The sequence below is a fragment of the Narcine bancroftii genome, chromosome 6 (assembly GCF_036971445.1).
Source record: "Narcine bancroftii isolate sNarBan1 chromosome 6, sNarBan1.hap1, whole genome shotgun sequence".
NCBI lineage: Eukaryota > Metazoa > Chordata > Chondrichthyes > Torpediniformes > Narcinidae > Narcine > Narcine bancroftii.
Genome location: NC_091474.1, coordinates 184,691,499 through 184,714,331, shown reverse-complemented (window position 1 = coordinate 184,714,331; position 22,833 = coordinate 184,691,499). Strand labels below are relative to the sequence as shown.

Here is a 22,833-nt window from a genome sequence, read left to right as displayed (position 1 = left end):
TACTTTCCATACCAAAAAAGGGGTATATATCTGATTTGTATTGTATTTTACAAGAAAATGAAAACAAGACAGATTGGGATAAAGATAAGTTGAAATGGGAAAAAGATTTAGGTTCTATAATAGCTGAAGAAGCTTGGATGGAAATTTGTCAGAATAGTATTCGGAAATTGATTAATGCTAGATTAGCGGTGATTAATTATAATTTTATACATCAATTATATTTAACACCAGAGAAATTAAAAAAAGTTTGGTCTTAGTAAGGTAGATTGTTGTTTTCGTTGTGATCAGACGGCTAATACTTTTTTACATAGTTTGGTTTTGTGATCGATTGCAACAGTTTTGGAAAGGTATTCAATCTATATTTAATAGTTTATATAATATCTATGTTGTATTAGATCCTGATATATTTTTATTAGGGAATATGCAATCATTTTGATTTAGGCTTAAATGATTATCAGATTTCTTTTATCTATTTAGCCTTAGCAGTGGCTAAGAAATGTATAGCACTTACTTGGAAAGATAGAAATATACTAACCTTAGATACATGGTATTTAGAGATGAAGTCTTGTTTAATTATGGAAAAGATACCTTTTTCAGTTCAAGATAAGATGTCTTTTTATAAGATGAAGTGGATTCCATTTGTTAAGTACTTACAATTAAGTTTGATTTAAATATGTTTTATGTGTGATATTTTAGATTTGATAACTTTTTTTAATTAATATTTTTACTTATTTTCTTTTGTTTGTGAGTGTTTTTTTATATATATTACTAACTATTAATTTTTCACTCTTTATTTTGGGGGGAAGGGTGGGTTTTTTTAATATATATATATATAGTTTTTTTTAGTGACCGTATATATGGGGGGGGGGGTTAGATTGACTCAAGTTAGGTTATTAATGTTGTGTTGCAATAATTACTTTATTTTTATTTTTCTTTAAATGTAAATTCTTTGTTTTATTCATGTAATAAAATCTTTAAATAATGTTTAAAAAAAAAGAAGCAACTCTATGGCAGTTGTGGTCTGGATCAGCACAAGGACAGGTTGGCAACTCAGAAAAATAAGACTTAGAGAGTGATTTAAAAAGTGCTAATATTATACTCAGTAATTGAATATCAACATGTTTTTCCTTCCGAAGTAAACATTTATTCCAAAATGCTCTTTTAACATTTATTCAATATACTGCGAGTCTTTTGTTTAATTGACATTCACAGATACAGAATTCAGATACAATTTTGATTGTTCTGACAGTACAGGAACAAGTGTTTTAAATACAATATGATTTAAGCTATTTAACAATCAAATGCGAAACTTTTTAAAAAAAAGTGAAACATTTCGTGCTCAGTCAGATATTTTTAAACAGCACCACAAAGGCAAAAATGCAAAAACATTATGAAAACGTAACTTTGTATGTTCTTTAGTTCTTGAATTCGAAATGGCACCTTATAGAAAACAAATAATGCTGTTTCCATCAATATTTTAATGATCTGCTCCAAGAGAAAACAAACCATCTTTGTGTTCTAAGCTCTCCTGAAGTTCTTTTATGCTTAGCACTTTATCAAAATAATCCAAAAATTATAGAACATTTTCACATACTTCATTGTGCATAATGAACTTTAATTAAGATGGAGAAAATGTGAAAAAAAATTACACCTAAAATTGCATTTGGTGCCACACTACCGAAGTGTTTTGATGTTCTTTATGTGCATTTAGGTTCCCTTTGTACCCTCAAGATACTGGAATGTTCAAATGAATGCAGAAATGTATACAGAAATAAGAATATTACATAATTATGTTGTTAATTATAAATAAATATTTAAAACATGATGGTCAGTGCCTGCACCGATATAAAACCATTCCTAAACAAAAGGATACAACATCCAACGTAACCAAAAATAAAAGTTAAAGAACTGTACTACAGCATTTAAATGACCTTGGCATAATTGTAATTTTTTTTTCCAGGACATTATTTCAATTTTTTTCCACTTACTGGAAAACCACCACACATTCCTAGAGGATATTAAAATTTCCAGTCAGACTTTAAGCAATGTCATAAAAACAATTTAAAATTAGACAAGCATACTTATATTGCAACATGTGCCTTCAACATGCATTGTTGTTGCAAAATGCTTACATATTAAGTATCCCCTTAAATTGAAAAGCACTGCCTTACTTAGTGGCTATGGCTGTACTCAGTTTATTACCAACTATTCTTTGGCTAAGACAGCATTTGGAATGAGCTACATCTATAATAACAGAAGTATTCTTTTGCTCTCCCTTTTCCATTCAACATTTCTTGCTGAAAAATTTTCACCAACTCAGCTGGTTTCCTTTAGCACGTAGTGGTTCCAAGCAAGTCGACAGAATGAAAACGAATCATTGCCATTCTGGTAAGCTGTGCCCTGTCATCTGTTTTGCAGTTCAGGATTAGAAGTGTAGCTTAAACATTCAGAAACATGCTCGTTTACAGTACATTGTGAGCACTGGACACAATATAAGGCAGCTAGCAGTGGAATCATAGCATCCAATGGACTGGACAGTAGAACCAAGAGCAATCAAGCAAACTCATACAAAAGTCCACACTTCAAGATCTTGAACAATGAAGTCTTCTTTTTTTGAGAGTGTTTCATTGTTAAATGTACTGCATGGGTTGCTTCGTCCATGGTATAAATCTGCATCTAGCCACAAGCCAAAGTGGCCACTGAAATACAGAATGTTAAGATTATTAATATACAAAATACTCAACAACAAGTTCATTAGTGTGTATATGTATCTTTTTAAAATTTACAATCAATTTTGAACTAATGACATCATAATTAGAAATTGTTCATTAACATGAAGAGGCACTGTTCTTATGAAGGTACAAATTCAGGTCAGGTAAAGAGAAAATATTTTCTATTTTTACTGCTTCAAGTGGGTTCAATTTATTCAGTATACATGGATTCAATCTAATCAATGTGGATCCCAAGAATAGGTCATAATTTTTTATCTCAAAATATTTTCAGTACAATGTACAAGGAATTTAACATTATTCATTCTATATTTAAATATAGAACATTTTACAAATATTCAATTCAAAAAGAAGAAAATCTTGGGTGGATATCATTTTTAGAAACTTTGGCAAATGCAACATTTATATTAGGATACCTCTTTTACTTAATTTTTTTGAGAAATCAATTCTTTTTCTTCATGGAAAGATCATTTCGTTTTCCTACCAAAGTGAAATATTCAATTTATTTATATGACACTAACCAGAAAACTCACTTATATGAAAGCAAAATAATGGACTAAAAGGGCTTATTGGCACTATGTTTTAGTCTCCAAGAAGTTGATAATTTAAACTATCAACTGGGATATTGTAATAGCCTTATTTTAAAACAGAATGTCCGAAAAGCACAAAACATAAATTATATGCAGTATACATGAATTTGCAGGGTGATTTTTTTTAAAAAAGCGATAATGTAGTATTTACATACCTTCCTCCACCTAGTTCTAAAGAGTCTTTATCTCCCTTAATGAAATACGAGTTTTCTCCACTCCACCTAAATATCTATTAAATGTAAAAGATTCATGTTCAAATTAATGAACAGATAGAACAGGAACATTAGGTACTAAAGGTTACACTTGCATCACAAATTAATTAAATCTGTTTTATTATTTCTAAAATGAAGGAATTGTAATTTGAGAGCTGATTTTCTAACTTTCTAAAATGTGGGTGATAATGGGGCATCATTATTGTCCATGCTTAGTTGTCCTATTAAAGATTTATCAACAATTCTTGCACAATATATGCTCTAGTATTCACTTTTTAATTAGTTCAATAAAAAATCCATCTTTCTCCAAAAACCATAATCCAATCTAGAATTTTTTTTACATTTTTCCCCCTTCAAAAAATCTCTTTATCATAAATCATGCATATTTCCAAGTTCAAAACAAAATTGACTGCAGGTTTTCCATATCTATTGCTTTATAACTAATGGGGCATTATGCTGTCAATCCAATTGTGTTCAGAATTGTGTCTTGAATATGACAAACTAATATTTACATTTTCCTGTTGTAATACTGGAAAATCAACCAATTGAATCGATTCAAGGTGTAGCTTTATAATTTCATTCACATCAATGGAGTAGAATGATGCAAGGAAAACACAGAAGGCTGACACAATGCAGTTCTTTTTAGTATTTTATGTTTTAATTTTTACTTTTAAATCCATATTTATCATTGACTGTTTAATATACTTTCAAAGTTTGTGGATGACAGAGCCTATAAATAAACATTAAAATTGCTAAAGAACAGTAGGAGAAAAAAATCAAAATAAGCCAATCTGCCCCTCAGTGGTCCTTTGCCATTCAATAAGATTACATGTGATCTTCTATATCAAAACACTTGTCCTGGGCTATCCTCAAATCTCTTAACCTCTCTTGAAAACAATCTTGGGAACATTGCTCTTTTGAATCATAAATTCCAAAGATCCACAGTGCTCTGAACAAGGACTCTTTTCAATTTAGTCAAATAAATCAATCCTTATTTTAATATTGAATCCTAGATCTACACTTCTTAGGAAGGGAAAACATGCTTCCCAATCTATGATGTCAAGTCCTCTTAGAATTTTATCCATCTCAATAAGATGACTTTTTATTTTTCTAAACTCTAAAGCAGAGGTCCAGTCTACTTAATCTCACTTTGTATGACAAACCTACCATTTCAGGAACCTTTCCTGCACTCCCTAGCTAACAAGTATATTCATCTTCAGTCAAGAACAAAATTAATCAAACTCCAGGTCTTTATACAACATCTCCATTGATGAGCTCAAATCTGCTTGCAAAAGAGCCAAAACACGATTTGAATTGCTGAATGCCTGCAGCACCTCTTTTTAACGGCATATACATGGACATCAGTAATTCCATCTTAATCAATCATTTAAAAGATATTACACATTTTTAATAAATACACAAAAGTGCTGGAAAAACTCAGCAGGTTCCACAGGAGGCAAAGTCATACAACCAATGTTTTGGCCTGAGCCCTTCATCAAGGTAAGGTTCCTATGGACACTGGGACCTGCTGAGTTTCTCCAGCACTTTGTATATTTACTACAATCATGAGGCCTTCAGAGTTTGTTTGTCCTTTTCTATAGAAATGTGGGATAACTGGATAGCTTTTTAATATTGTTAAAAATTTGTGGGATTTAACATGCTTCACGGAGAGTAGGTATACCAGATAGGGAGGCTGTAAACAACTAGAATTCCAGACAAATTTTTGTTTCAAGTACTTTTCAGGAAATTCTCAACCCTTCCCAAACATTCTTTAAAACATACATAATGAAAATAGATACCTTGAATTGTGGATTAAATGTGTACAGAAAGGTTTCTCCTGTCCCAAAACAATGCTCACTTAATCTAAATGGGTGTGATGCCAAAGCTCCAAATATCTACAGAGGGAAAAAAAAGGTTTATTCACAGTTTACCTACACTTCAATAAAGCTTGTCTAGCAACCATTTCTAAATATATTCAGTTATATACCTGATTATCCATGTCTTTGACGACAAGGAGAACAGGAGAGTCAATAACAGTCAAACTGCGGTAAAGCGTCCTTAGACTTGTTCCATGGACGGCTGTGCTATACATAAGGCGCCAAGCATATCCTTGTGTTCTTGCAGGAAGATGCCGCACAAGCTGCAACCACAAAAGCATTTCATTTGTGAATTTTTCTGCACATTAAAGATAACAACCACTTAGAAAGTGTTTAATATATCTACCTTTTCAATGTGGAAACTCTCTAACAGCTCACTTGGGTCTGTAAGGACAGGCTGAAGATCTTCTACCTCTTCTTCATAAAAACTACCAATGCTCTGGCGTCGTTTTGCTTCTTCAATAGTGATGATCTGCAAAACCAATCAATTTCAAAATCTGTAACCATTTTCACTCTCTAAAACTCAGTTTGAGCAATATGTGTTTTGGCTTTGGAAAAATGTTTCCTTTTAATAAATTTCTAATGCACACAGTTAATAGTCACATTTGGGTGAAAAACCAAAAAAAAGGAGAATAAATCAGTGCTCTCAATGGACATTTATCAACTGATTGAATTTATATAAATGACACTCAATTGCTTTCTTAAACCAAAGTTCATAACAAACAAAAATGTTAAAAAAATTGCATTTGCAGAATGATTTCAAATTTTATGAAAAGTTTAAACATCTATTGTACCAGAATTAATCTAAATGATTCAAAGACCTATTTTACAAATTTTATTTTCTATAAGCTGTTCACTACAAGCATGGGGAAAGAACCATAAAACACTACACCACAGAAAACAGGCCATTCAGCCCTTCTAGTATGCAGTATATTAATTCCACTAGACCCACTGACCTGCACCCATTCCATGACCCTCCAGAAGTCCCTCACCCATGTATCTATCCAATTTATACTTATAACTCAAGAGTGAGCCCCTATTTACCACTTCAGATGGCAGCCTGATCCACGTTCCTACCACTCTCTGAGTGAAAGAAGTTCCCCCTAAATCCATGATCTCTCATTTATCTCTCCTAATCTAAGTGGAAACTGTCTCCTCGCAATTACTCTGTCTCTGCCCCTCAATTTTGTAAACCTTTATCAAATCTCCCCTCATTCTTCTACGCTTCAAGGAATAAAGTCCTAACTGGTTTAATCTTTCCCTGTAACTCAACTTCTGAAGATTCAGCAACATTCTCAGTAAATCTCTGCACTCTTTCAATCTTACTGACATCCTTCCTTTAATTTGGCACCTAGAACTGCGCACAAAATTTCAAATTTGGCCTCACCAACGTCTTATACAACCTCACCATAACATCCCAACTCCTGTACTCAAATCTTTGATCTATGAAGGCCAAGATGACAAAAAGCTTTCTTTATAACCCTGTCTACCTGTGACGCCACTTTCAGGGAATTATGTATCTGTATTCCCTGATCCCTTTGTTCCTCCGCAGTCCTCAGTGCCCTACCATTTATGATGTATGTCCTACCTTAATTTCTCCTTCCAAAATACGACACTTCACACTTGTCCAGATACTTCTGCAAGCTTTGAAAGCTTTCCTCACCGTCCACAATGCCCCCAATCTTAGTGTCATCATCAAACTTGCTGATATAGACAACAAACTACAATGGTCCTGGCGCTGATCCCTGAGGCACACCACCAATCAAAAGCTTCCAGTCTAAGAAGCAATCATCCACTACCACTCTGCCTTCTCCCATTCAGTCAATTTCAAATCCAGTTTACAACCTTTCCATTGATACCTAGTGTCTGAACTTTCTGAACTAACCTCCCATGTGGGACCTTGTCAAAGGCCTTACTAAAGTCCACTGCCATTCCTTCATCTACTTTCTTGGTAACCTCCGCAAAAAACTCTAAGATTTGTTAAACACAATCTACCACGCACAAAGCCATGATGACTATTCCTAATCAGCGCTTGGCTGTCCAAATACTTGTATATCCAATTTTTCAGAACACCCTCCAATAATTTACCTACTACTAACGTCAGGCTCACCGGCCTATACTTTCCTGGTTTACTTTTGGAGCTTTTTTTAAAAAAGCAACAGAACAACACGAGCTACCCTCCAATCCTCCAGCACCTCACCTGTGGCAAAGGACATTTAAAATATTTCTGATAGACCTCCTGCAATTTCTACACTAGTCTCCCTCAAGGTCCAAGTGAATATCATGTCAGATCCAGGGGATTTATCTACCTTTATTCACTGTAAGGCAGCATGCACCTCTTCCTCTTTAATCTCTATATATTCCATGCCACTACTGCTCATTTACCCTCCTCCCTTATACACTATGCCAGTTTCCTGAGTGATGCAAAAAAACTGTTTAGGATCTCCCCTTCTCATTAGGCTCCACACATAGATGACCACTCTGATCTTCTAGGGGACCACTCTGATCTTCTAGGGGGCCACTCTGATCTTCTAGGGGGCCACTCTGATCTTCTAGGGGGCCAATTTTGTCCCTTACTATCTTTTTATTCTTAACACACTTGAGAAATTCCTTCAGGCATAGCCCTTACTTGGACTATATGGAGTTAAGATGTTGAATTCTCTGGTGCCTGCTGTGATGGTGAGGCTTTGATTCATGGCGACTTAATGTATAATTTGCTTAATGGTTTAAATCTCCATTATTTTTTCCTACTTTGGGGTCTAACGGGGGGGGGGGGAGCGGGGGGGGGGGAGGGAGGAGGGTGGTATTTGGAGTGGATGGAGGATGGGGGAGGGAAGAAGGGAGTATTTGTATTGTATTCTTTTTACCTTTCTGATTTCTTTAAGTATTTTCTTATATTTTATAACCATATTACAATTACAGCATGTAAACAGGCCATCACGACCTTTCTAGTCTGCATCGAACCAAGTACTCTCCTTTAATCCCACCTATCTGCATCTTGCCCATAATCCTCCATTCTCCTCCCATCCATATACCTATCCAATTTTTCCTTAAATGACAAAATGAACCCTGCCACCACTACTTTTCCCAGAAGCTCATTCCACACAGCCACCACTTTGAGTGGAGAAGTTCCCCCTCATGCAAGTTCTAAATTTTTGTCCCTCAACTCATGACCTCTTGTTTCAATCTCTCCTACCCTCAATGGAAAAAGCCTATCCACATCAACCCTATCTATCCCCCTCATAATCTTAAATACCTCTATCAAATTCCCCCTCAACCTTCTACGCTCCAAGGAATAAAGACCTAATCTGCTCAATCTTTCTTTGTAATCTAGATTCTGAAACCCAGGCGTCATTTTCGTAAATCTTCTCTGCACTCACTCTACCTTGTTGATATCTTTCCTATAATTCGGTGACCAGAATTGCCCACAGTAATCCAAATTTGTTCAAGGCATTGGTGAGGCCAGTCTCAACATCATTTCCCAACTTCTGCATTCCATGCTTTGATTTATAAAGGCCAGAATACTAAAAGCATTCTTCACCACCTTATCCACATGACATTCTACCTTCAGAGAATGATGAACCATTATTCCTAGATCTTTCTGCTCCACTGCATTCTTCAATGTCCTTCCATTTACTATGCATGTCCTGTTTATTCCTTCCAAAATTAAGCACTTCACACTTCTCAGCATTAAACTCCATCTGCATTCTTTTAGCCCATTCTTTTACTCTTTTAAGTAGTCCAAGTCCTTTTGCAATCTTTGAAAAGCTTCTTCATTATCCACAATTCCACCTGTTTTAGTATCATCTGCATATTTACTAATCCAATTTACCAGATCATTAATGTAAATGATAAACAACAAGGGACCCAATACAGATTCCAGAGGCACACCACTTGTTACCACCCTCCAGCCTGACAAACAGTTATGACTCTCTGGCGCCTCCCTTCCAGCCACTGTTGAATCCATTTGACTATCTCAAAATTAATACCTACCGCCTGAACCTTCCTAACTAACCTTCCATGCGGAACCTTATCAAAGGCCTTACTGAAGTCCATATAGACAACATCCACTGCTTTTCCCTCATCAACATTCCTAGTTGCCTCTTCAAAAAAATTTAAAAAGATTGGTCAAATATGACCTTCCATGTACAAACCTGTATTAAGTATTCCTGATCAGACCGTCCCTCCAGATATTATCTCTAAGAACACTTTCCATGAACTTACCTACCACAAATGTCAAACTTTCAGGCCTATAATTGCTTGGCTTGCTCCTTGAACTCTTTTTAAACAAAAACCACATTAACATCCATCAATCCTCTGGCACTATATCCATCTCTAATGGCATTTGAAACATCACTGTCAGAGCTTCACCTATTTCCTCACTAACTTCTCTCAAGGTCCTGGGGAAAATACCATTGGGACCCAGAAACTTATCCACCTTCATACACTTCAAAAGCTCCAGTAATTCCCCTTTCTTAATCACTACAGTTTCCATAATTACCCTCTTTGCTTTTTTTACCCCACACAATTCAATATCCTTCTCCTTAGTGAATACCGAAGAAAAGAACTTGTTCAAAATCTCACCCATCTCATTTGGCTCCACATCTGATTCTCTAAGGGTCCTATTTTATCCCTCACTCTCTTTTTGCTATTAACAAAATTATAGAAACCTTTTGGATTTATTTTCACCCCGTTGCTATAGCCACCTTGTACCTTCTTTTATTTTTTCTAATTTATTTCTTAAGATTCTTTTTACATACAATATATTCTCCACGCATCTCCTTTATATTTATTGTGGGTCTCCCTCTTTTTTCGAACCAAATTTCCAATATCCCTCGACAACCATGGCTCTCTCAAACTTTTGATTCTGCCTTTTATTATGACAGGAAAGTAAAAATTGGGGGCGTGGCAAGATGGCGTAGGGAACAGACGTGCCTTCCAGACCTCTCCTGGCTCTGATTTATTGTTTTGTCTTTAAGTGCCCGTTAAAGTTCTTTTAAAAGTTTATAAATAATAAGAGGTGTTTGATTGGTGCCTAATGGTTTATATGCAAAAAAAAGATAAAAGAAAATATCAACAGACTGTTAAAAAACTAAATTTTCCGAAATTGTCTGAGCCTACTTGTTTACAAGAAGCCAGGACTCAGCGTAGAATGGATCCAGAGGAGGACGTGCAGGGTTCGGCATTGAAGCTTCGTTTTAAGCCGGTGAGGCTCTCTGAAGGTCGCACTTAACAGCTTTCAGAACAAGGGGCTGGACGGGTGCCAGTGTTTCGCACGGTGGCCACTGCAGGTGTTGTTGCTGAGGCTTTGACAGTTGAATCAGCTGGGGCGCCACCAGCTGGAGAGTTGAAGAGTTGTCATTCGACTGCTATAGTGGTGGCGCTGCAAAATGCATCTTCAATTACAACGGTTTTTCCAGACATCGATTCAGTGAAGATGATTAAAGAGATTTGGCTTAAAGATAACCCTGATCTTCAGTCTCCTGGCATTGCTGGGGGGACTTTGAGAGGGATTTTTATACGAAGTCAAACTGCTAGAAAAGATACTAAATTAAGGGAAGGGACAGAAGATCCCGTGGTCTCTAAGGAACAGCAAGACCCCATTATGCCTGAATCTATTTCTGTTGAAATGTCTGTTAAGGATCTTGAAGATAAGATATATTTTGTATCGAGTCACTTAGCTAATTTAGTGAACCTGTTTATTTCCAAGATTAATGCGATGGCGGAAGTCATTAATGGAGCTTTTAAGCTCGAAACCATTGAAAGATTTGAAATGTGTGATCAAGGTTTAGTCGATGCACAGGATCAACTGCAAGATGAAAATAGAATAATTGAAACATTGCAGATCCAAAATAAAAATTTAGCAAAAAAGGTTGATTATTTGGAGAATCAATCTAGACGGAACAACGTGAAAATTGTTGGTTTGCCAGAAGGCATTGAAGGACCAGATCCAAGAAAATTTTTTACTGAATGGATTCCACGAGTGTTAGGACAGGATAAATTCCCTGAAGGTTTAATACTGGAACATGCTTATAGAGTTTTAAGAAGAAGATCTTTTTCAGGACAGAATCCAAGATCTGTTTTGATCCGTTGTTTAAACTATTGTGACAGAGACAATTTTACGTACGGCTATTAGAAATGCCCAGCAAAATAGATCTCCTTTGATGGTTCAGAATAATCCTCTTTTCTTCTATCAAGATTTGAGTCAAGAAATTATGTTTCAATGACGCGAATTTAATTCTGTGAAAGAACGGTTGTGGAAAAAAAGACATAAGGCAACATTCAGGTATTCTGCGGTACTGAAGATTTTTTAGGATGGAAATTAGCCAAAGTTCTTTGACAATCCTAAAGAGGTTATGGACTTTGCTCAGTCTCTACCAATCATGCAGTTTCAGGAACGACGTTGTCCTTCAAGGTCTCCAAAGAGAGTAGAGATGTAAGGTGGGATCCAGTTTTATAAAAGAAATGGAAGCAATGGTGACCGAAGTGGTAACGTTGATTTAAAAAAATAAATCTTTTATTTTTTTTTTGAGAAAAGTTTAAATAGTTTAAATAATGATGATAGTTTAATGAAATGGGAGTTAGGAGAGGGAGCTGGATGGGCACTAGTTTCCAGAAGTCATCAGCTACCTGTGAGTTATCTCACACCCAATATTTTGGGGGAGTTACCGCTTTGGGCGGTTTAAACAGGAGGAGGTAGTTGTGACCTCCGACCTGTTTTTTTTTTCTTTTTAATTTTTGGGTTAAGAAGTGAAGGGTTTTTTTAAATTATTTTTTTTAAATAAATAATTTTTTTTTACTCTTTTTGTTTTCTGATTGTAATTGAGAGGGAATTAGGAGGTTTTTTTTCTCTCCTTTTTTTCTCTTTTTTTTGGGGGGGTTTTTTCTCTTTTTTCTTTCTTTTTTAAGAGGATGATGTCACAGAAGATAATGTCAAAAATTGAGGATGTTGAATTAGATGAAGAGGAAGATGAGGGGAAAGGTGATAAGAAGAAAAAGAAGAAAATTAAGTACAAATACATTGAGGGAGAAGAGTTGAATAAAATTAAGTTAATTTCGATAGAGAATTTTGAAGATGTTATAAATGAAGAATATGGAGAATTTTATAAGAGTTTGAACTTTTTTCTTTTTTTTTCTTTTTTTATATAAGGGGAGGGGAAGGGAATAAAAAGTTTATCTGATTTTTCTAAGGGATGTTTTTGTTCTCTCGATGAATTATAAAGGAAACTTGGTATTAATGGAAATTCTGTATTTATGTATTATTAATTGATTTTTTGTATAACAGATATGTGGTTGATATATGATTTTAATATTTGAACTTAGTTTTAAAGTGGATTTCATTTGTTAAATACATGTATTATGTTTGATTTAAATATATGTTTAAGGGTATTATTTTAGTATTGATATTTTTTTTGTTGTTAGTAATTTTTGTTGTTGTTAAGTTTTATCCTTTTGTTTGTAAGTGGGGTTTTTTCTATTTTATTTACAATATTGTTAATTAATTCTTCACTCTTTATTTTGGGGGGAGGGTTGGACTAATTTTAAATTAGATGATTAATGTTGTGTTATAATTATTGGGGGGGCTAATTTGTGTAGTTTAATGATGTAGTATTCTAATTTTTATTATCTTATTTTTTATTATTTCTTTAAATGTAATTTTTATTTTATTCATGTCATAAAATTTTAAATAAAGTTTAAAAAGGAAAGTAAAGATTTTGGACTCTCAAAATTTCACCTTTAAAATACCTCAATTTCTCTACTACATCCTTCCCATAAAACAAATCATCCCAATCCCCTCCTCATAAATTCTTTCACATCTCCTCAAATCAAGCTTTTCCCCACTCGAAAATCTAAATCTTAGGTCCTGACCTATCCCTTTCCATAATTACATTGAAGCTAATAGCACACCTGGTTCAGACATGGCCATCCGTGAGGCTGGAATACTCCAGGACCTCCCATATCTGACACTGAGAACAGCAAACTGTGCTCACACGCATTCTTTCTCTCTCCCCTTCCTCAAATGCAAAAGAAACAAATAAACAACTAACCAGCCTTACCTTAATGTGAACAAGCTCGACCCCAGCCTCTGCTCACCAAAGCCTCATGAGCCAAAGCTTCCAAGTCCCACTCCTTCTTTGTGGCACTCACTTGCTGGGCCTCTCCTTTACTTTACCCTCCTTTTATTGGCCCTCTACCAATTAACCACCATCACTCTCACCTAGCTCCTCCTCTCCTGGACGCCTCCAACTCCTACTCCTCACCCGAAGCACTATGCTTTTAAGTACTTAACCCTGTCACTCTCACCTCTGCACTCTTCTAGTACATCATTTGCTCCTTGTTGCCTCTATTTGCTATACACCTCTCTCTTCCTCAACCAGATTGCTAATATCCCTTGAAAACCAAGGCTCCCTATGCCTGTTCATTTTGCATTTAATCCTGAATGGAATATGCAAACTCTGCACTCTCAAAATTTCACCTTTGAAAACCTTCGATTTACTGAATACATCCTTGCCAGAAAACAAATTATTCCAATCTACTCTTCCTAGATCCTTTATTATTTTGAATCTCAACTTGAGGACCAGATCTATCCTTATCCATAATGAACTCAAAACTAATGACATTATATGGTCACTGGAGCTAAAATGTTCACCTGCACATACTTCTATCATCTGACCAGTATGGTTTCCTAATAGGATCTTCTCTCTTGTTGGTACCTTTATATATTGATTTAGAAAACTTTCCTGAACACATTTGACAAACTCCCAGCCATCCAGCCCTTTCACAGTCTGGGAGTCCCAGTTTAAATTATCTTGATATCTTGCTTCTGGAAATTCAAGTCAGTAAAAGCCATTCAAATAAGGAGGTTTTAGGTTTAAGAGATTAATATAGTTTAAAATTAAATAAATTTAAATAGTAATTTTCATGATGACTGAATGTGTTATTTTAAAAATCCTCATTTTACTATATCCTTTATATAAAGCATGTAATGTCTCAATATACAAATGGTTTAAAATTTAGTCTTATATTTAACATTTAAAACAGGTAATTTAAAAAAAAAATTGGTTACAACTTAATTCATTATGCTAAGATTTTGAAATTCAATGTTCCCCTTATAATACACATCATGAGATGTGTGCAATGTGTAGATATCTAGTAACCAAATATATGAAAATAACATGATCATTAGACAAAGAATTTGGTGAAGAACCCAGAAATCATTAGCAGAAAACAAAATGTCATTAATGTATTGCAGGATCCTTTAGATCCTGGTAACTACACAAATACTGCTTACTTTTCTTGTTTATAATATTGCAAATGTCAATAATCTGGAGGAAATTAGAATGTGGATGTAGCAGTGAGGAAGCAAAATTTTAATTAAAATGCACAACCAACAATAACATGTTTAAAATAAATTGCAACTAAAATATACTCTTTCCAAAAAATATCCTATGCTGAATTAATCCAAAAAGTAACTGACCTCTACAAAGGATCCATCATCCCCCTTTGCTTGGAATAAAATTTGAATATTAGTTGGAGTCCTGAAACCTCTCATTTCTTCAGCTGAGTCTCCACGCTTTTGCACGGAATCACTTTATGTATGCCCTTAATCGCTTAAAAAAAGCTTGCTTCTCTGCTTAAGTTGTATTTGATTGGCTATTGAGGACTAGTTTCATTTTGAATAGTAACTTTCATTTTGTCAGAAATCAAAACTGGCACCTTGCCAAAGTTCCTGTTCTGCTACTTAAAATAATGCACCGAGAGGACTTGTTCTTATCAAATATTTCCCTCAGGTCAGCACTATTGCTTATTTTGAAATAAAAAACAAGCTTAATGAATAAAATTAATAAATCTTTCTTAAGCGAATAAATGCAAATCAAATTATTTTACAGCTGCCACAGCAGCTTGACCCAGGTCAAGTTCTGAATGAGATCAGCTGTTAATTTTAACAAGAGTATTTCATTCAAACAGTGGTAGTTGAAACCATCAAAGGAGCACCAGGGGCAGTAATTCTTCATCAATCAGTGTTATCCAGAAGATCATCTAAAAGGTTGGACAGAAAATAGCTCTGAACAACGAATAATATGTGATTGCTCCTGGAGGATCATATGACCAGGTAGGTCAAAAAATCTTTTCCCTTGCCAATCAAGGTTAGCCCACCCACAGGTAGGTGTACACCTTGCTTTTAGTTCCTTTGAATGTAGACACACCTCACCGATAGCTCCTCTAATTATCTTTCCTATTTTTGTAGCCAACTGCTACATAAAGTCTACCTTGCGGAGCACTCGCTCTCTTTCCCTGAGGACAAACCCAAGCTCCACTCCAGGTCATGCGCCAGAGGATGCTGGAGAGTCAATTACAAGATGTGATTCAGTAATGGGTTGGGGGGCTTATTGTGGGGAACACTACAAAACCATTGTTGTAACGTATTTCTCATCTTCCAATTAATCATAGTGTTGTACCTGCATCAGGACCAGGGGTAGCAGGTACTGTTTGTTTCATCTGCGCGTTCAACCGTGGGAACCATGATCAGTAGCTATCTTGGAATCTAACTGTGGGAAATGAGAGTAATCGCTATCTGTCAATTGTAGAGATTTGTTGGTTCAGTTGTGTCCGATCCAGCTATGTTGATTGTGCCTTGTCTGGGTGTGTGCGTGTATGTAATCCCTGAGGGAAACTTTCCCTCACAGGCAAATAAATATATTTTGTTATAATCAATTTGTGTCCAGACTCATTGCTTCTCGCACCTGCTGAGTTTATTCCTCACATCACTATCAGCTACTCCAGAATTGAGTGCAACCTGAGGCCAACTATACAGACAGACTTTACCAAGTAGATTTTGTGTTGGTCAGAGTTGAGATGAAAGGATTAGAGTGAATTTGCTGCTAATCAGCCCAAATTCAGCCTGAACTACCAATACAGGGTATCGCATCCCAAAAATGCTGTCAGATGTGCATACCATTTCAACTAATAGCCAGACTTTGGCCGCCTGCTCTTAGAGTTATTGAAAATTGAGACCGCTCACTAGGCTCCATCTAAGTGCAAGTCCTTTCTTCCTCTGTTTATTTTTATACTTACTACTTATTATGCAAGAGGAATAATATATGGTTAGTCAGAACAATACTACAACCACCACCTAAGGACTTCTGATGGTCCACCTTGCTGACGTCCACTTACATTGCTCTCCCAATTCTGGCAAAGATTGTATTGGTATATTTAAATGAAGTTAGAAAGGTCCACTGCAATAGTGTAGATCTCCCAGTGACCACCATTTCAATTCCCCACCTCATTCCCTTGCTGACATGTCTGGTCATGGTCTCTTGCTTTTCCCTTTGTTTCTTTTCACAGAGACAAATATCAATTCTCACCTTTCTTCTTTCCTGTCCTGTTATCATACCCACTTAACATCTTTTATCTGTTGGTCTGTACCCCGCCCCCCTGCCCCCACCCCCACCCCCACCCTTTAACATAGACGCTTGGCTTTTTCTGCTCATACCTTGAAGGAGGACTCAGGCCCAAAACATTGGTAATATATCTTTACCTCCTATGGACACTGAAAAACTGGCTGAGCTCCTTTAGCATCTGTGTTTTGATTAGGAAGTTAATATTGCTCACATTGCAGAGTCCATGCACAGAATCAGAAAAGATCATAACACTGAAGCATCTAGTCAACACCAAAATATTTTTCCACCTAGCCTCATTGACCATAGCCCTCCATACTTATCCACCTGAGGAACAGTGGAGATTATTGACATTGAACCACTCCAAGAGAAATGCAAGGAATAGCACCATCAATATAGTTGTTCTCTTCAACATCACTGATGCCTTCAACTCCATCAGTCAGGTGACTGCCAAATAGCCTTTCAAATTCAACTGTTTTACAGAAAAAACATCTCTGAGATGGAATGCAAACCATGGACCTAATTAATGAGCCAAGAGCAGAGTCAATTTGAGGAGTCAAACAAGGCTGCTATTGCAATGTTTCATCTTATTTCCAAGAAATCTGGTATGAGTAGTGATAATTTTCAGAATGGAAAGCTGTTCAGACTAAACTAAACTTCAGAACCAAGGTCACCCTTACCTCAGCAGCTGAATTTACGTATGCAGATGATGCCTATGTTTGTGCACCACAGACTTGTACACTAAGGCATTCAAGAGAATAGGCCTTGTATTCAGTAAGACACAGGTTCTCTGCTCACCTGCTTTTTATTAACCAAAAATAAACTCTTCATAATAAATTATTTACAAAAGGAAAACCGTTCACTCCCGTCGCACCCTTAATGTAATGTTCATAAATTCCCATCATTGTACATTGTTACATGTGCTCTCTATTTACACCATTTCCATCACTGTGGCACCTTGACTTCATTCCCTACCACCTCCCCCCCCCCACCCTGTTGTTTGAGGGGTTTTGCCTCTGTCTCAGTACTTCAATACCTGGTAAGGGAAGGGCTCTAGACTGTGGTCTTTCCCCACAGCACCCTCACGTTGGCTGCACCAAGTCTCAGTGCATACCTCAGCACATACTTCTGCAACCTAGTAAGAGCAGGAGAATGCATACCCTTACCAACATGTGCTGAAAAACTAACAAGTTTCTGGAATCTTATTTCTTTTATATAATCAAAACTAACAACCTGCTGCCTCTGCACAAAAACACTCTGCCAACAAAGAAGAGCCAAGAAAACAAAACAACTGTCCATATCTCTAAAGACACCACTTGGCAATGATAAAGTTCACCAACACCTTTAAAACTTTTGGTTCTTTGTGAAAGAATATTTGAAAATCAAGACCAGAGACCAAGTTCTTAATGGGGAACTTTAAAGGATTCGATCCAAATACAGTTTCTCTACATTGAAAGTTAAATTTGCCCACCATATTCCTAATGTTGGATTTTAAATTAATGGGCCAGCAAGGGTTAATGTCAGCAAGAGATTTATTTCACTGTCTGTTTTACTAATTTTGCCTATTTTATTTGACTTTTAAGTTGAAACCTTTGGAGCTTTTTCTGGCTTAATTATGTTGAGTACTTTGGTCTTTGAAATGTGTCAGAACTGATAGGAAGAAACTGGCTGTTCCAGTTCAACTGACTCAGTATTAGGAAGTTATCATCGGGAAAACAAAACATCTGTATACATGCTTGCAGTGTGTTGAACTGAGGACTGGATAACTGTACAATTGGATGATAAATAAACATGACTGAATGAAATTAGTAAGGATTAATGTACAATAAATGATACCTGATGGTCAGTATGCACTCAAAAGGCCTATTTTCATCTGAATAACTATGCAAGATTCCATAGCACTATATTTATGGGGCAGGGGGGCTTTTCCTCATCTTTGTCATTATTTCTTTTCCAATCAACATTTCTTAGGTCATTTAATTTCACTAGTTTCACATTGTACTTAAGTGGCAAATAAGCTGTTGCATCTCCTGCATTGCAAAAGTGATCACACTTTCAGAGGAGGTGGGGTAAAACTTGATTCAGGTCAACCTGGGGAAGAAAATCTAACCAGTTCGATTAATTTTCTACAACTCAAACTACTTAGTGATGTTTGGGGAATAAACAGCTCATCAGCTGCAGACTCTCACAAGTACATAGTGGTATGGAAACAAATGAAGTAATAGTCACAAAAAATTGGTTCTTAAGATTAAACCCTTTTTTCTCGCTTCAGTTGAATAGATTACAATAATGATCTGTGTTCTTTAACAGGCCATGATATTTAAGCAGTTACTTCAAATATGCATACAGCTCCAAAAATAGCCAGGAGTGAACACAAAATTTAAAAATACATAGGCTTACTTATACTGTATCTTGAATTAGTCAAAGGAAAATTAATAGTCAAAATTATTGGACTATGAAATATACAAAAATATTATTTCATTGTCATAACAAAAAGTCCAAAATAGCTAAAATATGTTTAACTAGACATTCAAGGCAGGAACAAAAATGGCTCAGTTTCTTCTGTGGTTTATCAATACTGACTACTCAATTGAGTAAAAATCAAGGGAAATTCCAGAAAAAAAATTTCAGAGTTGCAAGGGGTAATGGAAACCTGAGTGTAAATTGTTATTACACCACTAGATCACCAGGGGGCACCACCTGGTGATCTTGTGTTTATAAACCAGTTGCAGCTCATTCTCATTTATTCTGGCCTAGGCTTGCACAGAAGTAAGTAAGGCCTATATGTGTCTGCCTGTCCCGCATCGGACTTGTCAGCCACAAACGAGTCTGCAGCTGACGTGGACAGTACCCCTCCATAAATCTTCGTCTGCGAAGCCAAGCCAAAGAAGACATCTATTAGCCTTTTAAAACTAGTGTTCTACTTGCACTCTGTCTCATGTGGTTGATGCTAGTCGCCATCATAAATAGTGGAGTGGCTGTGAAAAAAAGATATTGCTAAGTATGCATACAAAGACAGGATTGAAAGGTTAAACATGGTGGGAATGTTTTGCATTGGATCTGCTTGACTGCAGGGAATATTGCAGGAAAGGCAGATGAGCTTAGAGCATAAATCTATGACATTGTGGCCATCAGTGAAATTTGGTTACAGGAGGGACAGGACTAGGACTACCAGCTCAATGTTCCAGGATGATGTTGTTTGAGATATGATAGAGAGGGAAATATAAAAGGGGAAGTATTGCTAGTCAGGGAAAATGTCACAGCAATGCTCAAACAGGACAGACTAGAGGGTTCATCTACTGAAGCTATATGGGTGGAATTAAGAAAAGAGAAAGGAATAGTCACATTACTGGTACAGGTACATGATGCTTTATCCGGAACCCTAATGTGCAGTCAGGGTGTTTTCAATTTCAGATTTTTTTCAGATTTTGGAAAGCCCTCCCGAATTGTGCTGCCATATACAACCCCACCCCCTTCCAGTTCTCTGGCCTTCACCCCCAACCATGGTCCCTCCGCTGCCTGGACATCTCCCCCGACCGCCTGGCAGTCTCCCTCAACCGGCTGTCCCTCGGCCTCATAGTAGTCTACCTCGGCCGCCTCCACCGACCGGCGGGCCCCGCAGCCGCCTCCCCCGACTGGCGGGCCCCGCGGCCGCCTCCCCCGACGGCGGGCCCCGCGGCCGTCTCCCCCGACCGCTGGACCCGCGGCCGTCTCCCCCGACCGCTGGACCCTCGGCCGTCTCCCCCGACCGCTGGACCCTCGGCCGTCTCCCCCGACCGCTGGACCCTCGGCCGTCTCCCCCGACCGCTGGACCCTCGGCCGTCTCCCCCGACCGCTGGACCCTCGGCCGTCTCCCCCGACCGCAACCCCTTGGCAACCCGGCTGCCTCCGCCAACCCCTCCGCCCCCCGGCCGCAGTCCCTCGGCTGCCTTCCCCGGCCACCCGGACATTTCCCTCGACTGCTGGTCCCTCAACTGTCTCCCCTGACCACGATCCCTTGGTCGCCTAGCCGCCTCCGCCGACCCCTCCACCCCCCAGCAGTCTCCCCCGGCCACCTGGACATCTCCTGCGGCCGCCCGCCCCTCGGCCGCCCGCCCCTCGGCCGCCCGCCCCTCGGCCGCCCGCCCCCCCAAACCGCCCGTCCCCATTTTCCCAATTTTGGAGCATTCTGGATTTTAGATGTCTGGATAAAGGATCATGTACCTGTATTATATTCTAGACCTCCTAATAGTGAACAGAAATTGGAGAAACAAATTTGTAGAGTGATAGCAGACAGTTGTAAGAAACACAACGATGTGACAGTAAGTGATTTTAACTTTCTACATATTATCTAGAGTTCAGATTTATGGTCAGAGTACATACATAACATCAAATACAACCCTGAGATTCTTTTACTGCAGGCGAAGCGAAAATACCACTTATTGGTAGTGGAAAAAAAACTGTACACAATGTAAACAAATAAAGAAATATAAACAAACTGTGCAATAGTGAGGAAAATAAATAAATAAAGTACAAAAGTAAGAATTCTTAAACAAGTCCCTGATGTAGTTTATTGTTGAGGAGTAAAATGGTGGAGGGGTAGCAGCTGTTCCTAAACCTGGTGATGTGAGTCTTGTGGGACCTATTCCTCTTTCCTGATTGTAGCAGCAAGAACAGAGCGTGTGCTAAGTGATGTTGATTCTTGATGATTCCTGTTGCTCTTTGTCAGAAGTGTTCCCTATAGATGTTCTCAATGGTGTGGTTGGTATTGCCTGCAATGTCCTGGGCTTTGTCCACTACCTTATGGCTCTTATTTTATATACCTCTATCAGCGCATCCCTCATCCTCTGTCACACTAAGGAGAAAAGACGAAGTTCACTCAACCTATCCTCAGTAGGCATGCTCTCCAATCCAGGAGACATCCTTGTAAATCTCCTCTGCAGCCTTTCTGCAGCATTCACATTGTTCTGGTTGTGAGATGACCAGAAATGAATACAATATTACAATTTGGGGCTAACTAAAGCCTTGTATAGCTGCAACATTACCTCATGGTTCTTGATCTCCATCACAAGACTATCAACCTGTACAGCAGCTTCACGTATACTGTGGACACGTAGCCCAAGATCTCCCAGTTCATATACACACTGTGCAGATTCCTCTCATTAACACTGCATTCTTCCTTCAAATATGACCTACTGAAATGAACCACCACACTTGTCTTGGTTAAACTTCAATGGCCATTTCCTATCAATGACCCTTTTCAATATCCAGCAACCCTCCAGTCTATCCACAATGCTACTAACATTCACAACATCCATAAATTTACTAACCCAACAGGTCATTTATAGTAATTACAAAGGGGACAGGTCCCAGAACAGATCCCTGTGGAATACAGGGGTTACTGACCTCCATGCAGAATGCAAACCATCTACAACCACTCCCTGCCATCTCTGGCCAAGCCAATTCTCTATTTCCAAAGCAAGGCCACTTTGGATTCTATGCCTCATGACTTTCTGAATGAGCTTTGGATGGGAAACCTTATACACACACTGCTCTACTTTCAGCAATATGTTTCATTACTTCCTCAAAGAAATCAATTAGGCTCTTGAGACATGACCTTCCCCTGACAAAGGTATGCTGACTACCCTTAATCAGATTGTCTCTCTAAATGCTTGTAAATCCTGTCTTATCCTACAGCTTGCCCACCACTGGTCTATAATTTCCTGGGTTATCTCTACTCTCCTTTGGAAAATGAGGAATAACATTTGTAACCTTCCAATCATAGGAACATAGGAAGTAGGAACAGGAGTAGGCCAAAAATGGCCCATCGAGCCTGCTCCGCCATTCAATACGATCATGGCTGATCTAATTTATGACCTAACTCCACTTACCTGCCTTCTCCCCATATCCCCCAATTCCTCTATCATGTAAAAATTTATCTAACTGAATTTTAAATATGTTTAATGAGGCAGCCTCAACCACTTCCCTGGTTAGAGAATTCCAAACATTCACTACTCTCTGCGAAAAACTATTTTTCCTCATCTCTG

At 37.6% G+C, this 22,833-nt stretch overlaps 1 protein-coding gene across 14 annotated transcripts in view; it reads right to left on the bottom strand.

The window, feature by feature from the left end:
• Window positions 1–1,121: 1,121 nt before the first annotated feature.
• LOC138736839 (nuclear receptor coactivator 7-like) overlaps window positions 1,122–22,833 on the bottom strand; it is a 156,947-nt gene continuing 135,235 nt past the window's right edge. For 13 of the 14 annotated variants that reach the window (XM_069886932.1, XM_069886931.1, XM_069886937.1 and 10 more), the window contains 5 exons: window positions 5,755–5,880; window positions 5,519–5,671; window positions 5,331–5,426; window positions 3,475–3,548; window positions 1,122–2,699 (listed from right to left, as the gene is read on the bottom strand). In XM_069886932.1, coding sequence (XP_069743033.1) covers window positions 2,564–2,699; window positions 3,475–3,548; window positions 5,331–5,426; window positions 5,519–5,671; window positions 5,755–5,880 — 585 coding nt within the window. In that variant the 3' untranslated portion in view covers window positions 1,122–2,563. Of the gene's footprint in view, window positions 2,700–3,474; window positions 3,549–5,330; window positions 5,427–5,518; window positions 5,672–5,754; window positions 5,881–14,886; window positions 14,994–22,833 lie in introns of those variants that run through there. The other variant, XM_069886947.1, reaches the window with a different exon arrangement.